The sequence below is a fragment of the Trypanosoma theileri genome (assembly GCF_002087225.1).
Source record: "Trypanosoma theileri isolate Edinburgh chromosome Unknown TM35_Tth_4_V1, whole genome shotgun sequence".
Taxonomy (NCBI): Eukaryota; Euglenozoa; class Kinetoplastea; order Trypanosomatida; family Trypanosomatidae; genus Trypanosoma; species Trypanosoma theileri.
In genome coordinates this window covers 577472-595104 of record NW_021639846.1, presented here as the reverse complement: position 1 = coordinate 595104, position 17633 = coordinate 577472, and the positions used below count along the sequence as shown (strand labels likewise).

Sequence of the window (17633 nt, the reverse complement as noted above, 5' to 3'; positions counted from 1 at the left end):
AAAAAAAAAAAAAAACAATATTAATAAATCTCAATCAGTAAACACTTACAAATACAAGAAAGATATACTTTTTTTTTTTGATTTTTTCAGGAAAAATTTTTAACCGCAATGAACTTTTTTTTTGGTTCCTTCTACTTTCATACTTTCCGAGTACTTCCCAGTGTACAAGGGGTATCCAGAAAGAAAGAGGGGGAAAAAAAAGGAGAAGAAGGAGAAAAGAGGAGGACTACTGGAAACGGTAACTCAGTAATTTATCGCATAAAGTTGTTTTCTTTCCTTATATTTAATGAGTCGCTGTATCCAGTCATGTTTTGCATGAGCAGCCCGAGAGACTTTTCGAAAAACGGCTACAGGGGTTTCAAATAACGGATCATCATGCAATTGATCCCTCTCAGTGAAGATAGGATTCGGTCCGAGTGGAATTCCATCTCTTGACATGTTATCACTATTTACGGAGTTTGTCTCATCACTATAGAACTCACTATCACTGTCACCACCATGAGAGTCATTATAGCTGTTCTCTTCCGTTTCTTCTTCACGTCCTCTCTTTCGACCTTTATGTATTTCTTCTCCTTTATTTTTTATATATTTTTGATTAGTATTACTTATATCAATACTATTCTCACCTTTATCCTCATCCATGTCTTCTTCTTCTTCTTCCTCTTCATAATTATTATTATCACCATCACTATCATCACCACCAAGCAAAAACTCTTCTCTTTCATGTAAACCATTACTTAGAGGAAAACCTTCTGTGGTATAATCGTCATGACACCTCTGCACAGCCACTAAAACACACTCATTTAATGGAAAATTTGGTATTGCGCCTCTAAGAAGTCTACGCCACGGAACAGGATTTGAAGTTGGCGCAACAAGATTTAGAAACTTAGCTTGCGTTGTTGTTCCCCATTTCTTTTTCTTCACCATAACGGCTGTTAGGAAAACAAATAACGGCTTACTACGATCAAAAGCCATCACTACACGTTTTCTAGGTAAAACATCGGCTAGACCAATTCGTTTCTTTAGACGAAGTTCTGCTTTGCTAAACGCTATCACTTCCAGCCCTCTTGTGGCGCACAAGACCTTTACAACTTCCAGTAATGGTGCCTCTCGAACGTCCATTGCTGTGGCACTACTCTGCTGCGTCATTCCCTCTTCTTTAAACTGCCGTCCACGCTGTGATGGGGATTGTGAAGGTAACTGCTGCGTCATGGCGTTCAATTCCTCACTCACCGTCGCCACCGCTGCTGCCGCCTCCTCTCGTGTGACTGCAGCCACCTGCAGTTCACGCATCACCATGTTGAGTCCATGCAGCGGTGTGAGATACGGCTCAAGCACAATCCCCCAGTGGCGGCCGCACGGCGGCGGTGTGGCCCGTTCACAGCGGCGCTGCAACACAACTTCTCTGCGAGTGGGGGCTGCGGTGGCACGCCATGGCGGGGGACATCGTGGGATGTCGTGCCAATAGACCTGCTGCCCGCCGTCTGGCATGACGGACCTTCTCTCTCTCTCTCTCTCTATCTATCTATAGATATGTATATATGTGTATATAGAGATAGATAGATGTATAGTTAGATATAATTGCTATATATATATATATATGTGTGTGTGTGGAATAAAGAAAGAGAGAAGAAAAAGAAAGAAAAATTGGAATAGGATGAGGTTACATACAATATGGGAATAGAGGAAGAATAGAAGAATAGGAGAAGATAAAAAAAAGATACAAGGGCAAAAAAAAAAAGAAATACAATCTATGACTGGCATAAATAATGCCCTTAATAAGTTGTGTAGTCTCTCAGCCACACAGTAGTATATTAACCAGACAAATGACACTCCATGTCACTAAAAACAATTCTACCATCATGATCACCATCAGCAATGGCAAATGCATGCGATAACAGTGCCATTCTGCCGTTATTATCACTTTCTGTAGAAGTTGCATGATCCCCAATATTCCATGGAGAATTTTCACAGGTCTCTTCAGTTCCTCTTTTTTCTCTTTCCCAACTTCCCTCTCTCTCTGCCTTACACAAAGGCCGACGAAGCCAATCCACATGCTCAGTTGCCAAGATATCTTCTAATGTTACGTAACCCTTCGGCCCAGCGAGGGCCTCAAAGTGAGCCCAACGAGCAGCACGAATAACACCACGCGGTGTTCCAGCAGACATCTCCTCAATGTTATTAGGCGTTCTTTCTGTAGTTGTAAACACCGCAGCTTCTATACCCATAGTGTCATAATAAGCAACTACTAAACGGAGGAATTCTTCCTCCTGAATTCGCCTTCGCCGCTCTGCTGATGAAAGTGACGTGTGCGGCGATATCTCTGTGTAGCTGACATGAGCTTCACCGCTGCTAACGCCTTCATCCACACTAGAGATTCTCTCAGCAGCAGCAGTATTATTTTCATCCATCACACTTAAAACAGGGTTTTCATTTACACCAGTATCATCCAGTAGTTGCATGACACTCACATCAGGCTGTTTTCCCCAAAGAACATACCATGCAAGTTTAAATAAAGGAACCGACAAGACACCATTAGTACTGTAAAGCGCAAAGACACGCAGTGCATAGGAGCGTAACTCCCCACGGGATCGATACATGTGTACGTCTCCTTCTATTATTCAAAAAGAAAAAAAAAAAGAAAAAAAGAATACACAGTTGAGAAACGTCAAAACGTTAAACTGTACAAAAATAAAAAAAAAAAATAAAAGAAACCCATGCTACTTTCCAGTTCCCTCTATTTAAGTGACAATGTCATTCCTACTACTCCCATAAAAAATACACATCGTCACATGGGTATGCTTTTCCACTCTTTTTTTTTTTGCTTTTTTTCTTTTTTTTTCTTCTCTTTTCTTTTGTATGGAAGGTGAAGTATCTAATGGCTTTCACGTAGCGTTTTGCGTTGCACGCGCACTTTTATTTATTTATTGTTGCTTCTACTTCTGCTGGTCATTGCTGCGCTCTGTCTGTCCAAACTCCTCTCAGCACTGGCGTGGTGGAAAAAGTTTGCTCCCCACACCATTTGAAGAGTTCAGAAAACAGAGAGAAAGGGACAACACCAACACTTTTTTTTTCTTCTTTATTTAAATAAATCCCAACCTCCTTCTCATGCAACTACTACAGCTCATTAGCAGACTTTTACCACCTCCCCCACCCAAACGTCTCATATCATAATGATAATAACAAAAAGAAAAGTAGGGCGTAAATAAAAAAAAAAAAAGAAAAAAAAAGGAAAAGGAAAAAAAGAAAAGAATCATAAATACCATTTGAAGTCGTTGTTTTATTGTTTTTTTCTGTTTTTTATTGTTTTTTGTTTTTTTTTTGAGACTCTCTTAACGATCCTTGCAGTTTATACCTTTAAAAAAGGAGAAAAAAAAATAAATAAATAAGAAAAAAAAAAAAAAAACAGCAACCGCAGCAAGAACAAGAAAAAAAAAGAAAAGAAAAAAAAGAACACCTATTTCAAGTGTTCAACTTCTCAAAGAATGGAATGTTTTCAGAAGAACCAAGACTCGGTGTCAATAAGGGAAGGTCTTTGATGTGCAGGAATTCTGGTTTCTGTAATGCTTCTTTTGTCTGTCGAATATCTTCATTAATAGCCTCCACCAAAGCCTCCAGCGACTTATACGCCTGCATTCCGCGAATAACTCCCAGAACCGCAACTTTTACAACAGCACCGTAAAAATCATCATTAAACTTATGCAAGAAATGCACTTCTGCTGTTAATGCCTTTTCGTGAAAGTGTGGATTATATCCAATAGACATGGCAACGGGATAAGGGCCCATTCCATCTGCAGCACTCTTTCCAGCGAGTGGGACCACACTTCCCCATCCATACAAGACTAAATCCTTGTATGGTAATAACTCCTCCATCACATGTGTGTTGAGTCCAATATTGGCTGTGGGAAATCCAAGTTGAGACCCACCGCGGCCTTTGCCGTGGACCACTTCTCCTCGAAGGAAAAACGGTTTAAAATCCATTTCTTCTTTCTTTTTTATCTTTTTAATTTCCTTTTATGTACCAAAACAATAAATGGGAAATAAATAAATATATAAATAAATACATATATACATAAAGAAAATCAGGTGAGTTTAAATAAAGCAAATACTTATGAAAAGAAAGAATATATATATATATATATATATAACGAGTGAAGCATTATAGGAGTAACAGTTTTTTTTTTTTTTCTCTTTTTATGCATAGATAACAGAAATTAATAAGGATAGCAGAAAAGATGTCAAAGTATCGCCACAGCTCACTGCTGCCGCAAATAAGTAGAGAGACGAAGAAAAAGAAAATACATAAAAAAAACGATGATATCATTACACGAAAAAAAAAACTGGAAAAGGAGTGGGAAAAGCAACAACAAAAAAAACAAAAACAAAGGAGAAGTGAGAATAGAACACACAGATACACACAGAGGGGGAAGAAAAAACTGGAAAAAGTAAAAGTTTATGCATAAAAAAGAGAGAGAAAGAGAGAGTGTGTTTCTGAGGAAAAACAAATCAACAACAATAACCAAAGAAAAAAAGAGAAAAAAAGAGGAGAAATGGAAGTTTAAAAACTTCTGCACTTCTTTTCATCCCCCTTTTCCCTTTATTTCTGCTTAATATCAATGACATCCATAGTTCTAACCCATTCACTGAAGGGCCATCACCTGACGGACGGGCAACACAACATACAACAATAATAATAATAATAATAATAATAATAATAATAATAATAATAATAATAATAATAATAATAATAAAAGTCAACAAACAACAACCATTATACTACTACTACCGCAAGAAAAATAGTCAGTAATATGAAAGCCAAAGGAAAAAAAGTCCACTTTACCAGAAAAAAAGAAAAGATTTTTTAAAAAGGTGACAACAATCGATAATCACAGGAACAATAAAGAGAATACGAAAAATCCAAAAAAAAAAAATGGAAAGAAAAAGAGACTTCTTTTTTTTTTCTTTTCCTTGTCAGACTACTCAACAATATACAGCACCTCAAACATGTAAGACATCATTAAGCCAATATAGAATAAATACAATAAATCCATATAAATGGAAATAAATAACAATAAAAATAAAAACGCCTCTTTCTTTTAATATAGATAAACACACGCACTCATATAGATCAAGAACAGCGAAAAAAAGGAAAAAAAAAAAAAAAAAAAACCACCTAGGTTTTAACAGTCGTTGATGCGAGACAAACGAATAGGAAAACATATATATATATATATATATATATAAAGAAAGAAAGAGAGAGAAAAAAAGAAAGGAATAGATGGAAAAGCACACACACATACACGCATATACAACACTAAAAGGAGATTATTACTACACTGAATCTCCTTTTTTTTTTAAAAAAAAAAAATTTTTTTCTTCTTCTTGTATAGATACAGGTGTATTTTTAATCCACGATAAAAGCGTGAAACATAAGCTCTGTAGCCGTTGGACGTTCACTTGCGTTTCTTTTTAAACAAAGATTAATAAAATCTGCAGCCTGTGGATCCATCTTGTCCCAGGCTATATCAGGTACAAGAGAACCATCTCGAATTTTCTTTATCAACGAGACTGGATCTTTCATCTCTGCCTTTGGCCATGGATAACGACCAGAGAAACAAAAGTATAATGTGATGCCTAAAGACCAAATATCATTCTTTGGATCCACTATACCTGAACAGGCCTCTGGTGACATACAAGCAGGAGTTCCAAAGCAATCTTTATGTAAAACCGTTCCTGTGGATGAGAATCTTTCACGACCGACGGACACCATCATTGTCTTTTCTCCTATAATACTCATATTAGGATCACTTAATGGCATATCAGAAGCCAAACCAGCAGATTGCATTGCACACTCTACCGCCCCTCCAAAATCACTTAATTTACACACACCATCTATACTTATAAGAACATTATTTGGAGATATATCTCGATGAACAATTTGTCGCTCATGCAAGTATTGAAGACCAAGAAGAATATTACCCGTATAAATTCTAATAGTATCAAGTGGAAGTGAACGAAAGGTATTTACAAGTTTCGCAAGAGAACCTCCAGGAACTAATTCTGTAATAATACAGAATGATCCATACTTAAATCCACTTCCAATATAACGAACAATATTTTCATGACGTAAACCAGATAACATTTCAACTTCAGATCGTGAAGATTGAATACATGGATTTTCTTTTTCTTTATCCGGAATATTTAACTTCTTAACAGCCACAAATGTACCATCACGTAATATACCTCTATAAATTGTACCAAAAGTTCCCTGTCCAATAGGTTCATATAAATCAAAATCTAAACTTCCACTACCACCACCAATAGCAGCACTAGCAACACTTCCTTCATCTTCTTCAGCATGCCGACTTCCAAAGACATCATCATTTACTTCAGTACCTCGTCGAAAACTCACTTCACTTCCAGTTTCAGTTCCGAGCTCTGAGAAAAGAGCAGGTGTATGCATTCCTCGAAGAGATTGTCGAATATTAACTTCTCGTAAATCCATATTTTCCTCATATAAAGATGTTATTTGTGGCATTGGTGGAGTTGTGATATCCACATCAGCACCATAACAACTTCCTTGTGTAGTGAGAGAAGGCGGCATCGTAATACTAAATGCGGGGAGCATTAAATGATCACCATGAGGAACTCCCATCGCATACGTTACTCCAGACAATGCGGGAGTAACACCCGATCGTGTTTCATCTGTGATGTCACTCCTTATTAAACTAATCTCATCTCCTTCAAGGTAAGTATGGGTATGAGAAGAATTTTGAGATTCCTCACCTATATCTTGTTGTTGTTGTTGTTGTTGTTGTTGTTGTTGTTGTTCTTCGTATTTTTGTAGGAATTCCTTGGCAACTGATTCTACAGAAGTCCATTTTGGTTCCTCACGGGAGTATCGACCAACACTTGGAAGAACATTATCAAGTTTTCCCTCCTTTTGAAGACGTGCAAAATACACACAAAGACGATGTAATCTACTCACACTATTATCCAAATCCAAAAGTCCTTCAAATTTCTTAGAAGCTTCTGTAAAATTTTTCTCACACATTAAACCAAAAGCTTCCATGATAGGAGCATAACGAGCACGTTTTTTATTTACTTCCTCCTCATCTCCAAAAGATTTAGGACTATATAGATACATACAACCTTTACCCTGATGTGTATCTTTTTGAATAACGTCTACTGGTACGGCTAACATACAAATACGAAATACATTATAACATGGTTGAAACATTAGAAAAGGTGTATTAAAAACATGACAGAGTTCGGCTACACGATAGGCAAGTTTAATTTCTTCACTATATAATACTCTGAAGTTACGACATCCTGTTGTACAAAGACCAATAACAAACTTTCCCAAATGCATTGTAATAGCCCAAACAAATGGAGTGGATGATTTTTTAGACCACTGTAATTCTAATAAAGCTAATTCTGAGACTATTCGAAATGCACAACTACTTGGATGTATAAGATTAACAGAGTTTGGACCTGAAGGTGTGTGAAAGGTTATAATAACAGAATCCAAACGAATATCAAAAGGAACACCATTTTCTTCTCGTGTTATTCGAAGAACAACTGAGAAAAAACGTTTAGACATTTCTTGTATCTCCTTTATAGTACGTTGTTTTGATCTTCCATCTGAATTTGAACCTATTTTGGGTAAAAATAAACGACAAACTAAAAATGTTACTTGGTGTACACTATATCCAAAATCATTTACAGCCATACTTTTAGTTTCACCAACTTCTGAAAAATTTTGATCTTTATTTCCATTACTTCTTATAGGACGACCATGTTCACCCGATACAGTAATAGCAGAGTTAAAAGAACCACCCAAATTAGGTGACATTCGTCCAGAAGTGAATACAACTCTTCGCCGTGAAGGTGTACTGACATTCTCTACATCTTCTAACCCTGTTGTATGTGTTTCAGCCAAGTTTACTAAACCATCGTGTGATGGACTTTTACCAGGGAGAGTTAACGTTTCTTTTCGCATATTATTAAGAGCATTACTGCCACTAATGTTGTCACCACTATTACCATCGGCTATGAGTGGATTAAGAGGAGTTAAAGTTACAGAAATAGCATCATTACGTGGAGAAGAAGGTCCTGATGGGAATTCACGAGTACGTCGTGAGCGCTGTGAAAGAATATCGCTATGTACTTCATTCACATGAATAGATACTGCACCTTCACGTCTTTGCGTTCTCATGATACTATTAACAAAATCACTTCGCTCTGTATGAGGAACATAACGTTTTAACTCCTCTAAGGAATTACCTAAAGTCACTATTTTATCAGCTAATTGAGTAATCACAGATGCTTTCTCATTATTTCGCCAACAAAAAGGAAATTTTAGAGGTTTAGGGGCCTTTTCTAATTCTTCAGGTGTGATTGCTTCAATTCTAGAAAGTATTGGAGCTGCACTTCGTATAAAGGCAAGAACTTTTATGTAAGGTGAAAATACATAACGCCAATGTACCACCAAGAAAAAAATTATACCTCCTAGGATAAGTATAAAAAAGGCTAATATAATGCCTATCATAAGTGTAAAGGCTTCTTTAGTCAAAGATCCAAACTTATTTTCTGAGAGTTCAGAAACCTTATCCCCACAAGTACTTCCAACTGTAAGAGTCGTGATGAGAAAATCATTTGTAGATGTGATCAACCTCGTCGTAGCCCAATAATGCATTCCAAAAAGCAGAACAATAAGAAGAAATGGCAACATCGTAGCTATTATAACAAATCCAAGAAACTGTAGCTTTAACGAATGTGCTCGAATGTTTGGCTTTGGTCTATGCAAAGTATAATCTAATACTGTAAACTCTGCGTTGTTGATATCCAAATCATCTCTAATATCTCCTCCTTGTGTCATCGTTGCGACGGCACGAGTGCCAGAGCTTCGAGATGTTGGACGGCAGAATAAATCCAACACCGTCGGTGATGAGGAAAACTCCACACCAGCAGTGGGAACCAACGCCGATAAGGGCGTGGCATTCAGAGAGGCAGCAGGGGAAGGAGTGTGAGGAACGATATTAGAGGTGATCGGGGAATGTGGGTTAAAGCAGGAGCGAGGAGAAGAATTATCCGATAATCGACGTTGAACCGACATAGGTTCCTCCCGTACATTCTGTGTGGAAGTGGGAGAGGCATCCATATCTTGTGTGGAAATAACTTTAAAGAAACGTTGTAAGTTTTCACGTTGTTGTTGTTCCTGACTAACCCTATCCGCATGCCTTTCTACACTACTCTCTTTGAAGAGATAACCTCTTCTTCGAGGCTTATTAATATCCATTTCCGTACTATCCGACTCCGCTCTCAACGTCATTAGAGGATGTGGTGAGGAATGTGCCAAGTTGCCCTGCGGTGTATTTCGCAGAGTGACATCTCTCTCATCTGTATCATAGGGAATAATTCTATCCGGAGGAATTGTCACACTACGATTATGTGGGGAACTCCGCCTATCAACAGACGATTCACTCATCGCTAGATTGATAGGAGGAATGGTTTCATTTACTAATAGTGAAGAAACTGTAGAGTCTGCTGATATAACTGACTGCGTCGCAGTTGCGTCTAATGGGGCATCTGAACGCTTTTCTGTTCTTTTCATTTGAACGTCCTTGAGAAACTACACTTTAGCCTTACGGCTCTTTTTTTTTCGTTTTTTTTTTTTTCTTTTTCTTTTTCTTGTCGTTGTTGATTATGTTGTTGGAACACTCTAGTGAGGAAAAAAGCAAAAATAAATAAATAAAATCCACCGGAGTGTTGAAAACGAATTCCTTCCCTTTTTTTTTTTTCTGTTGTCAATCGCCTTCAACGTTTATTATTATTATTACTATTATTGGGAAGGCGTATTTTCAAATTTGTCCCCCCTATATTAACAAACGAAAAGAAAGAAAAGAAAACAAAAAACACGGTAATAAAAGAAACAATAAAAGAAAAGAAAAAAAAAACAACAATAACATCAGTCAAATGTAGTTTTTCTTAGGCGTTGGAAAAAAAAAAAGAGGAAAAATGAGTTTTTATTTACAAATACAAATACGGAAAAAAAAAAAAAAAAAACAGCCATTAAGAATGTAACATTCATCCCACTATGGTTGCTCTTGTCATAAGAGTGAAAAGGTATTGTTGAAATAAACAATTTCTTCTCGTGGTTCCGTTCCGTATTTGCAAACACACACACACACAGAAAAGAAAAAAGACACATTGAATGAAGGAAATGAAGGTGCATATTAATAGGAATACGAAAATAGAAAAAAACTGAGAAAGAGAGGAACAAAAAAAAGAAAAATAACAACAAAAAACAAAAAAAACAAGGGCAGACAAAAGTTGCACCTAATCCAATGTTCTTGTTAGAACCCTCACTCTCTTTCTCTCCGCCGTTTTTCTTCACCTTTGCATCTCCATTTTCAAACTTCAAAAAAATGTGCATTTCACTTTTTTTCTTCCCTTTTCCGCCTTTCGTTTCTTTCTTTTTCTCTCTCTCTCTTTTGTGCTGTACTCTCTCAAACAACCTGAGTTCATCAAGAATTGTGTGGCACATTTTGCTTACTCTCTACTATTTTTTCATGCGCATCTTGTTTCTTCCTACTTGCCACTTCATCTGTTTCTATCATTTGCTGAATAAGCCATTCCTCTTCATCCGGCTGCATTCCGTCATCTTGATGGACAAAGAGACGGTCCTCCGCGGCCTCCTCGCCCTCCCCGCCCTGTGCGGGGTCCCACAAGTACTCCTCCAACATCTGCAGCTCCTCCTCCGTCATGTCCCCAAACGTCTTGAGGGCTGTCGTGGCCACCGCCATCGTCGCCGCCACGCTGGAGGCCGACGGCAACTGCGTGTGGGCCCCAGCGCCATCGTACAGCTCCTGCAGTTCACGGACAAAACTCTCCTGCTGCATTATTATCCTGTCCTCTGCAGATTTCTCTTCTGGTGTTAACTCTGTTGTTGCTGTTGTTGTTGTTGTTGTTGCTGTTGTTAGTCCATGATTTTGAAGAAAAGATGGGACAAATGGGGCGGCGTTGCTCGACAATGTGGAGCGTTGGGCCACACGAGACGCCAATTCCTCAGCTGCCCGATTGGCACGCTGCTCTGCGCTCATAGATGTCGGTATCTGCGAAGACATACCACACGATATATATTTAAATATAAATAAATAGATAAATAAATATATATATATAATATGTGTTTGTATCTATATAAATATAAATATATATTGTTTCCAGTAATCTTATTGAATGAAGAGGCAATACGATGAGAGTATGCACAGTAAAAAAAAAAAAGAAACAAGCAATAAAAAGTTGTGAGAGAAAAAAAAAAAAAAAAACATAGGGGCGAAGGCGAAATAAGAGAGATAATCTTTACAATATCTTGGATTTCAATATGAGAATAGAGAAAAAGAAGAAAAACAATCCATAAAAATATCATTTATAAGTTTAAGATCTTTGGTCAAATTCTCTGAAGCAAAAGTAATAGTTAATGCAGGTATCCTCAGCAATAAACATATATATATATATATATATTAGAAGAGTCTTACTGAACTGATCTATGACCCAATGGTTTGTCTGAAAGTCAAACATTATGCAGAAGGCCAAGTATTAAGCATGGTGAAGCAAAGAAAAGAAAAAAACCACAGTCAGTTAATATCATGTTATCTAACTAGAAACAGCTGGTAACACTGCCCTTCTTCTTTGACATATAAACATCACAGACACCCACAAACACGCAAAGAACAACACATAATGCGGAAAAGCAAAAAAAAAAGTTTTTTCAAAGAAGCTATATAATAAATATTGCAATCGTTGGTTTATTATCTCCTTAATATTAGTAATAATAATTGAGAAGAAAAAAAAAAGCAGTAGATTCAGCCTCTCACGAATGCACATCTTCGCGGAGAGCACGAAGTACATTGAAGATCCAGTAGGAAAGGTAAATCAGAGCGTTTGGGACTGTTGTGAAGAAAGTTATGTAGGAATGCAACATACTGAAACGTTGTACTTGTAAAGTATTCACAAGAGCGAACATAACACTGAAAAAGAATATAAAAAAAACTTTAAGAGCGATTGCGCCAAGTTTTGGCAGGATATCCACCAAATATGGGTATTGACTGGTGTTCTCAAGCAATACTCTTCGATACTCAGAAACTCTAAAAAAAGGGTCCAGTGAAATAGATAGGAGAGGTAAGTGAGGGAACTGAGACACCAGTACTTTTCGAACACAGTCAAATAACTCCACCACAATCACTATGGTGACATATATCGTTGCATCCACTTTATTAGACCATGTAAAAAAGACAAGAAACTGTGATATCATTGCCAGTAAGAAAAAAAATATATCCATGCAATCAATATCATTATCAATTTCCATAGATTGCGTCGTTACAGGGGTCAAATTATCTTCACTAACGGTATTATGACCAAAATCTGAACGAGAATAACCAGATAAACTTACACCATTTTCTTGTGGGGTACCATCAATATTACTGCTTTTGCTATCACCAGAGCCTGAAACACTATCCACTTCCAACACAGATGATTCTTTTATGGAATTTTCAGGTCCATCCAAGAGCCAATATACCCCGTTAGATCCAACAAGTTCATAGAAATCTGTATCCACAGCAGAAGCATTTGAGTTACACTTTCGTAAAGCAATAAATGAAAGATACTCCACCTCATATACGGTACGCATTGGATAAAAAGCACTTAAAATAGCACCAATAGCATCACCATGTGTTACGAATAAAAGATGTCTATCTGGATAGAGAAAACTGTTGTTATGTAAACTATTTACAAAACGACGTGATGCCATTTCAATAGATTCACCCCAAAGAGGTAACTCACCACTGGCACCTTTCATTACTCGTTCAGAAAATATAGGTGGTCTTCCACTCTTTATTCGTGTTGGACCATAAACTTCACAAATCGTGTTATCAATAATTAGTGGACTTGCAATTCCAATACCACAACGTTGCAATTCCTGAGCAGTTTGTATAGTTCGCAAAAAAGGAGAAACGAGCAACAACATTTTTCTAGCTCGTTTCACACCAAGTACATTACGAAGTACTTCAGCGGCTTTTGCAATCTGCGCAATGCCGTTGTTCGTTAATGGTGGATCCACTTCCGGAGGAGCATCCGGTGCCCCATCACGACGTTCGCCATGCCGCATCACCACAACAATACGGGATACATGTGCACTATTGGGTTCACCAGGAAGCTGTATCACATCCTTCTCCATTTCCATGTACTTTTCAACACACTTTTCTCTCTTTCTCTCTTTATAAGTTTTCTTTTTTTCTTTTCTCTTTTTCTTTTCTCACTTTTTTTTGTTTTCTTTCTAGTGTAGGGGGTCTTCACGATCTGCTTGGCTTCACTAGGGTTTCTAAAAAAAAAAAAAAAAAAAAAAAAAAAAAAAAAAAAAAAAAAAAAAAAAAAAAAAAAAAAAAAAAAACTTGAAGACGCATGGGGGAAAAAACGAAGTCAGAAGAAATGAGGAAAGAAAAATTATCAACAACTTCGCCTTCTTTAAAACCCTCTTTTTTTCTTTTTTTTCTTCCTCCTTCACTCTCCAATCTTTATTCTTCAATATCACTTCCCTTACGTCGACTGCATTCAATTCAAACAAAATATTAATCAGAGGACCAATAAATGAAGAAAAACACAAGACAACAACAACATCACACACACACACACACCAGAAAAAAAAAGAAACAGTAAAGACAAATACGTCAATAAATTGGCAAGAGATATTTAAGCACTCTTAACATCCACAGAAACCCTCTTAGAAAGAAACTCTGGACATGGTGTGAAAAGAAAGTCACACAAAAACAGAGATGAGAATCAAAACAAGAAAAAAAAAAAAACACCATGGCAAGGCATAAATTTCAACTAAAGGGAAACAAAGAAAAAAAAAAAAAAACTCTGCATTGTGCAATAATAAGGAAATCAATTCCTTTCGTACCCCTTTTTCTTTTCTTTTTCACGCTCCCTCACTTCTCCTCCACTTTGTTTTTTTTTTCCGTTTTTTTTTTTTTTTTTTCCGTTTTTTTTTTTTGCGGTTCTCTCTGCGTTAAGAGCAATTAGTGCATTCCTGAAGTTCTTCTATAAAAGTCTCCATCCTCTTCTCTCCATTACTAGTTAGAAAGACATGGGTAAGTTTTTTTCCTCCTTCCCTCACCACTCCCCATCCTACTACCTTTCATCTTGTCTTATTTTTCCTCGTTTCTTCCATTTTTTTTTTCTTTTTTTTTTTCACATATCATCCCATACCATCCATTATCCTTCTTCCTCTGTTATATAGTTTGCTCACCAACCATATATATATATATACTTTTCTTTTTTTCTTCCTTCTCCTTCCGTTTTTCCCCCACCCACTATTTCCAATTACAGAGAGGAGGGTGGTGGTGGTGGTGGAGGTGACGGCGGGTTCTGTGTGACGAGCTGCAACACCTGCGTGGCGACGGCGTACGATGGCGGTGCGGTGTACGGCGGCGGGGCGGCACTCAGTCGCGGGCTGCGGTGTGTGCAGTTGATGGGGCGCGTCATTGGGACGCTGTTGTAGGCGGGCGGTGGGAGAAGATGCTCCTCCACGTACGGCACCAACATGGGCGATGGATACATCTCGGGGGATGCGGCGTGTGGGTGGAAGGCGGTGGAGGGAATGAACTCCTTCGCGTTGGCGTTCATCGTCGAAGTGACAGGCGGTGTGTTGCAGAGAGTAGTCTGCGGTGCCGCCGCCGCCGCAGCAGCAGTAGTGTTGGTATTAGTATTAGTAGTGGATTGTACGGGAATATTGGATGAACCCAAACCCTCTCTTTGAGCAGACGACGATACAGAGACGATTTGAGGGCTACCGACTTGTGCAGGTGTATTCCAGCGTTTATCCTCATGATCGCGTTTACTATTATTTCGATCTCTGTTGTGATGTGTGGAAACATCATAGCCAGCAGTAGTCCCAACATCACGTTTCTCTTGTTGTAAGGGTGGACTAGAAGAGACAGTACGTTGTGCACTTTCCTTATGTCGTACCACATCATCTGAAGGTGAAGTTGGATGACTTCCCACAACTCTTCCTCGTCTGCTTTCATCAATATAAGGGGGTGACACTTGTACACGTAGTGTCTTTCCCTTTGTACTTCTACCATCGAGTAAAAGTGCTTTTTTAGCCGCATCTGAAGTAGCAAATGTTACAAAAACACGTCGTCGTCGTGCAGGTGAGTTATCCTCCACCAAAGAAGAAGCCGTAATGGGAAGTCCATCAAAGAAAGCAAGTGTATCCTCAAGAGAGGCAGACTCATAAAGATTAGATACCACAACACAGTTACGCCATCTTGAGAAACGTTCCCAATGTTTTACAATTTCACCCCAGTGTTGATCACGCAACTTTTTTAAAGCAGAATCCTCTACAGAAGGTACCGGTACAAGAGGTGAAACAGGGCGAAGAATGAATTGTAGTAATTCTCCCTCATCATCTGAATCTTCATCTTCATATTTTTCAAATAAATCACATGCATCTTGAATAGATGGCATTACAACTATTCCACCTGCACGTTTATCATTTTCATCATAAAAACGCAAGTCAAATGTATTCCAACCACTAAATTCTCCAAACTCCCGTAAAGCTTCATCTATAGAACAGCCCTTATGAAACTGTATTTCTACAAGATGACTGTGAGTAGCAGTAGATAGACCATAATCCAGTGTTAAGTAAAATCCAGTGCCATGTACATCTGTTAAAGATGTATCTGTACGGTATTCACTGTAATCAATAAAGGATGCAACAAAATCATGTGCAGAATTTCCATCGCGTTTAGCAGATGTAGACGGTTTTACACCAAGGCATTCCAACAATTCCTCCACATGCAAAGCTCCTGGTAAATAGTCAATGTACCGTAGAGTCGGCATCATTGCAGTTCCAGAGAGGAGAGAATGATCTTCGTGATGAACACATTCCAGACCGAAGCGCTCCGCACATAATTCCAATAATTTTCGAAATGTTGTGGCAACAAGAGGAAATCGTATTGTACAAGGACGACGATTACCCGCTTCAGTAACACAGTATACAACTTCATACTCCACACCCAACATAAATCGAAGTGAGGAAGGAACACTAAGAGCTTTTAACTCCAATGAGTGAAGCCCATGTTTCTTCATCATTATACTATTACTCTTCTTCTTTTTTTTTTCTTTTTTTTTTTTTTACGTATTTCTTTTTTTTCTTTCTTCTTTTTTTCGTTTTTTCTTTTATTTTTTTTTTTTTTTTGTGTGTGAATCTTCAGAACGGGGGTTGTGCCACTAACAAACGAAACGTCAAATATGTGATACTAGACACACAACACCCTCTCCCAAGGTCTTGTCACCAAATAATTCTCTTTCTCTATATCACAAAAAACAATATTGGGGTATTACAAACTCTTAACCCTACCACTTTCTCTTTTTTTTTCCGCTTGTAATTAATAACCACGGTTTTGTCACTTACTCCCTGTGATGGACACAGAGTTCAAATTAATAGCAATAATAACAATATATGTAAATATATATATATATATATAAGCTTCGGATTCCTCAGCGTTTTTTCCCTCTTTCCTTCTCAAGAGTCTCCCCTTTTTCTTCCTCAACACACTAACTCAGGAAGAAATGCAATAAAAAAAGGGGGGTGTTATAGCACAATCGAGAGAAAGTGAGGTGATAATAGCGCAAGATAGAAAAATAAAAAAGGAAATAAAAATGAAGATAGGGGGGACAAAAAAAAAAAGGAAGCAGTGAAGGTAAGTAAAGAAAGAAAGAGATAGAAAAAAAAAGGAAAATAAGGGTACTTTATGGATTAAGTTATTTATACCCAAACCCCTCTCGTTTTTTTTTGTTGTTTTTTTTTTGTCCTGGTCGGTAACTATTGAGCGGTATTTCCTTCTGCTGATATTGATGCCTCTGATTCTTTTTTTTTTTTTTTTGGTTTTGTTCTTCTCTTGCCCCTCTTTCTTTTTCCCTTTTTTTGTCGTTTTTTTTTTCTGTTTTGGTACTTTGAAAGAACACTCCTTTTCAGTGCGCTTGAAATATCCCACTCTTTAGTTGAATATGCGTGTTTTTCTTCTTTTTTTTTTTTATTTTTTTACTCTCTCCTACGTTTAAGAACAATAGTAATATTAACACAAAAGTAAAAAAAAAAAAAAAACTAATAAAAGAGGAGAACAAAAAGTATTTCAACCTATGGGCTATTTATAAATCTTCTGGGGCTTGTTTTCTTTTTGTTATGTTTATGGTTTTTTTCTTGTTGTTTCTGGTGGTATTGTCTTTTTTCTTTGGTGATTTGTTTAAATGCAATTCCCTTTTTTTTTTGCTTTGACTTTGAAGGGTGCTTGTGCCAACAAAAAAGAAAAAAAAAGAAAAGAAAGAATTAAATAAATAAAAAAATAATAATAATAGAAATAACAACAAAAGATTCTCTGGGAAACAAATAACAACCACAAAAACAACAAAAAAACATAGAATATCATGATACAGTTTTTCTCGATTTTTTCCTCTTCATTCTACCACAAGAAACAGAAAGAAAAACATCAACATCCAATTGTTTCATTGCATGCATTTCGGGTCGGTATCCACAACAGAGAACACATTTACTACGCGAAAAAAAAAAA

General features: G+C 37.4%; 7 protein-coding genes across 7 annotated transcripts; all 7 read right to left on the bottom strand.

Annotated features, from left to right (window-relative positions):
* Nucleotides 1-243: 243 nt before the first annotated feature.
* On the bottom strand, nucleotides 244-1491 carry TM35_000043640 (uncharacterized protein; the record flags this gene model as incomplete). Its single annotated transcript, XM_029022558.1, has 1 exon — nucleotides 244-1491. One exon carries the CDS (start codon nucleotides 1489-1491, stop codon nucleotides 244-246), a length of 1248 nt encoding a protein of 415 aa, XP_028886216.1.
* A 323-nt stretch (nucleotides 1492-1814) lies between these two features.
* On the bottom strand, nucleotides 1815-2600 carry TM35_000043630 (uncharacterized protein; the record flags this gene model as incomplete). The annotated part of the gene is made up of 1 exon (XM_029022557.1): nucleotides 1815-2600. The coding sequence occupies one exon, from the start codon at nucleotides 2598-2600 to the stop codon at nucleotides 1815-1817; it is 786 nt and encodes a 261-aa protein (XP_028886215.1).
* Nucleotides 2601-3462: 862 nt separating this feature from the next.
* TM35_000043620 (riboflavin kinase) lies at nucleotides 3463-3981 on the bottom strand (the record flags this gene model as incomplete). The annotated part of the gene is made up of 1 exon (XM_029022556.1): nucleotides 3463-3981. The coding sequence occupies one exon, from the start codon at nucleotides 3979-3981 to the stop codon at nucleotides 3463-3465; it is 519 nt and encodes a 172-aa protein (XP_028886214.1).
* A 1423-nt stretch (nucleotides 3982-5404) lies between these two features.
* On the bottom strand, nucleotides 5405-9616 carry TM35_000043610 (putative protein kinase; the record flags this gene model as incomplete). Its single annotated transcript, XM_029022555.1, has 1 exon — nucleotides 5405-9616. One exon carries the CDS (start codon nucleotides 9614-9616, stop codon nucleotides 5405-5407), a length of 4212 nt encoding a protein of 1403 aa, XP_028886213.1.
* Nucleotides 9617-10529: 913 nt separating this feature from the next.
* TM35_000043600 (uncharacterized protein) lies at nucleotides 10530-11129 on the bottom strand (the record flags this gene model as incomplete). The annotated part of the gene is made up of 1 exon (XM_029022554.1): nucleotides 10530-11129. One exon carries the CDS (start codon nucleotides 11127-11129, stop codon nucleotides 10530-10532), a length of 600 nt encoding a protein of 199 aa, XP_028886212.1.
* Nucleotides 11130-11875: 746 nt separating this feature from the next.
* On the bottom strand, nucleotides 11876-13243 carry TM35_000043590 (uncharacterized protein; the record flags this gene model as incomplete). The annotated part of the gene is made up of 1 exon (XM_029022553.1): nucleotides 11876-13243. The coding sequence occupies one exon, from the start codon at nucleotides 13241-13243 to the stop codon at nucleotides 11876-11878; it is 1368 nt and encodes a 455-aa protein (XP_028886211.1).
* Nucleotides 13244-14382: 1139 nt separating this feature from the next.
* Nucleotides 14383-16155, bottom strand: TM35_000043580 (uncharacterized protein; the record flags this gene model as incomplete). The annotated part of the gene is made up of 1 exon (XM_029022552.1): nucleotides 14383-16155. The coding sequence occupies one exon, from the start codon at nucleotides 16153-16155 to the stop codon at nucleotides 14383-14385; it is 1773 nt and encodes a 590-aa protein (XP_028886210.1).
* Nucleotides 16156-17633: the final 1478 nt, after the last annotated feature.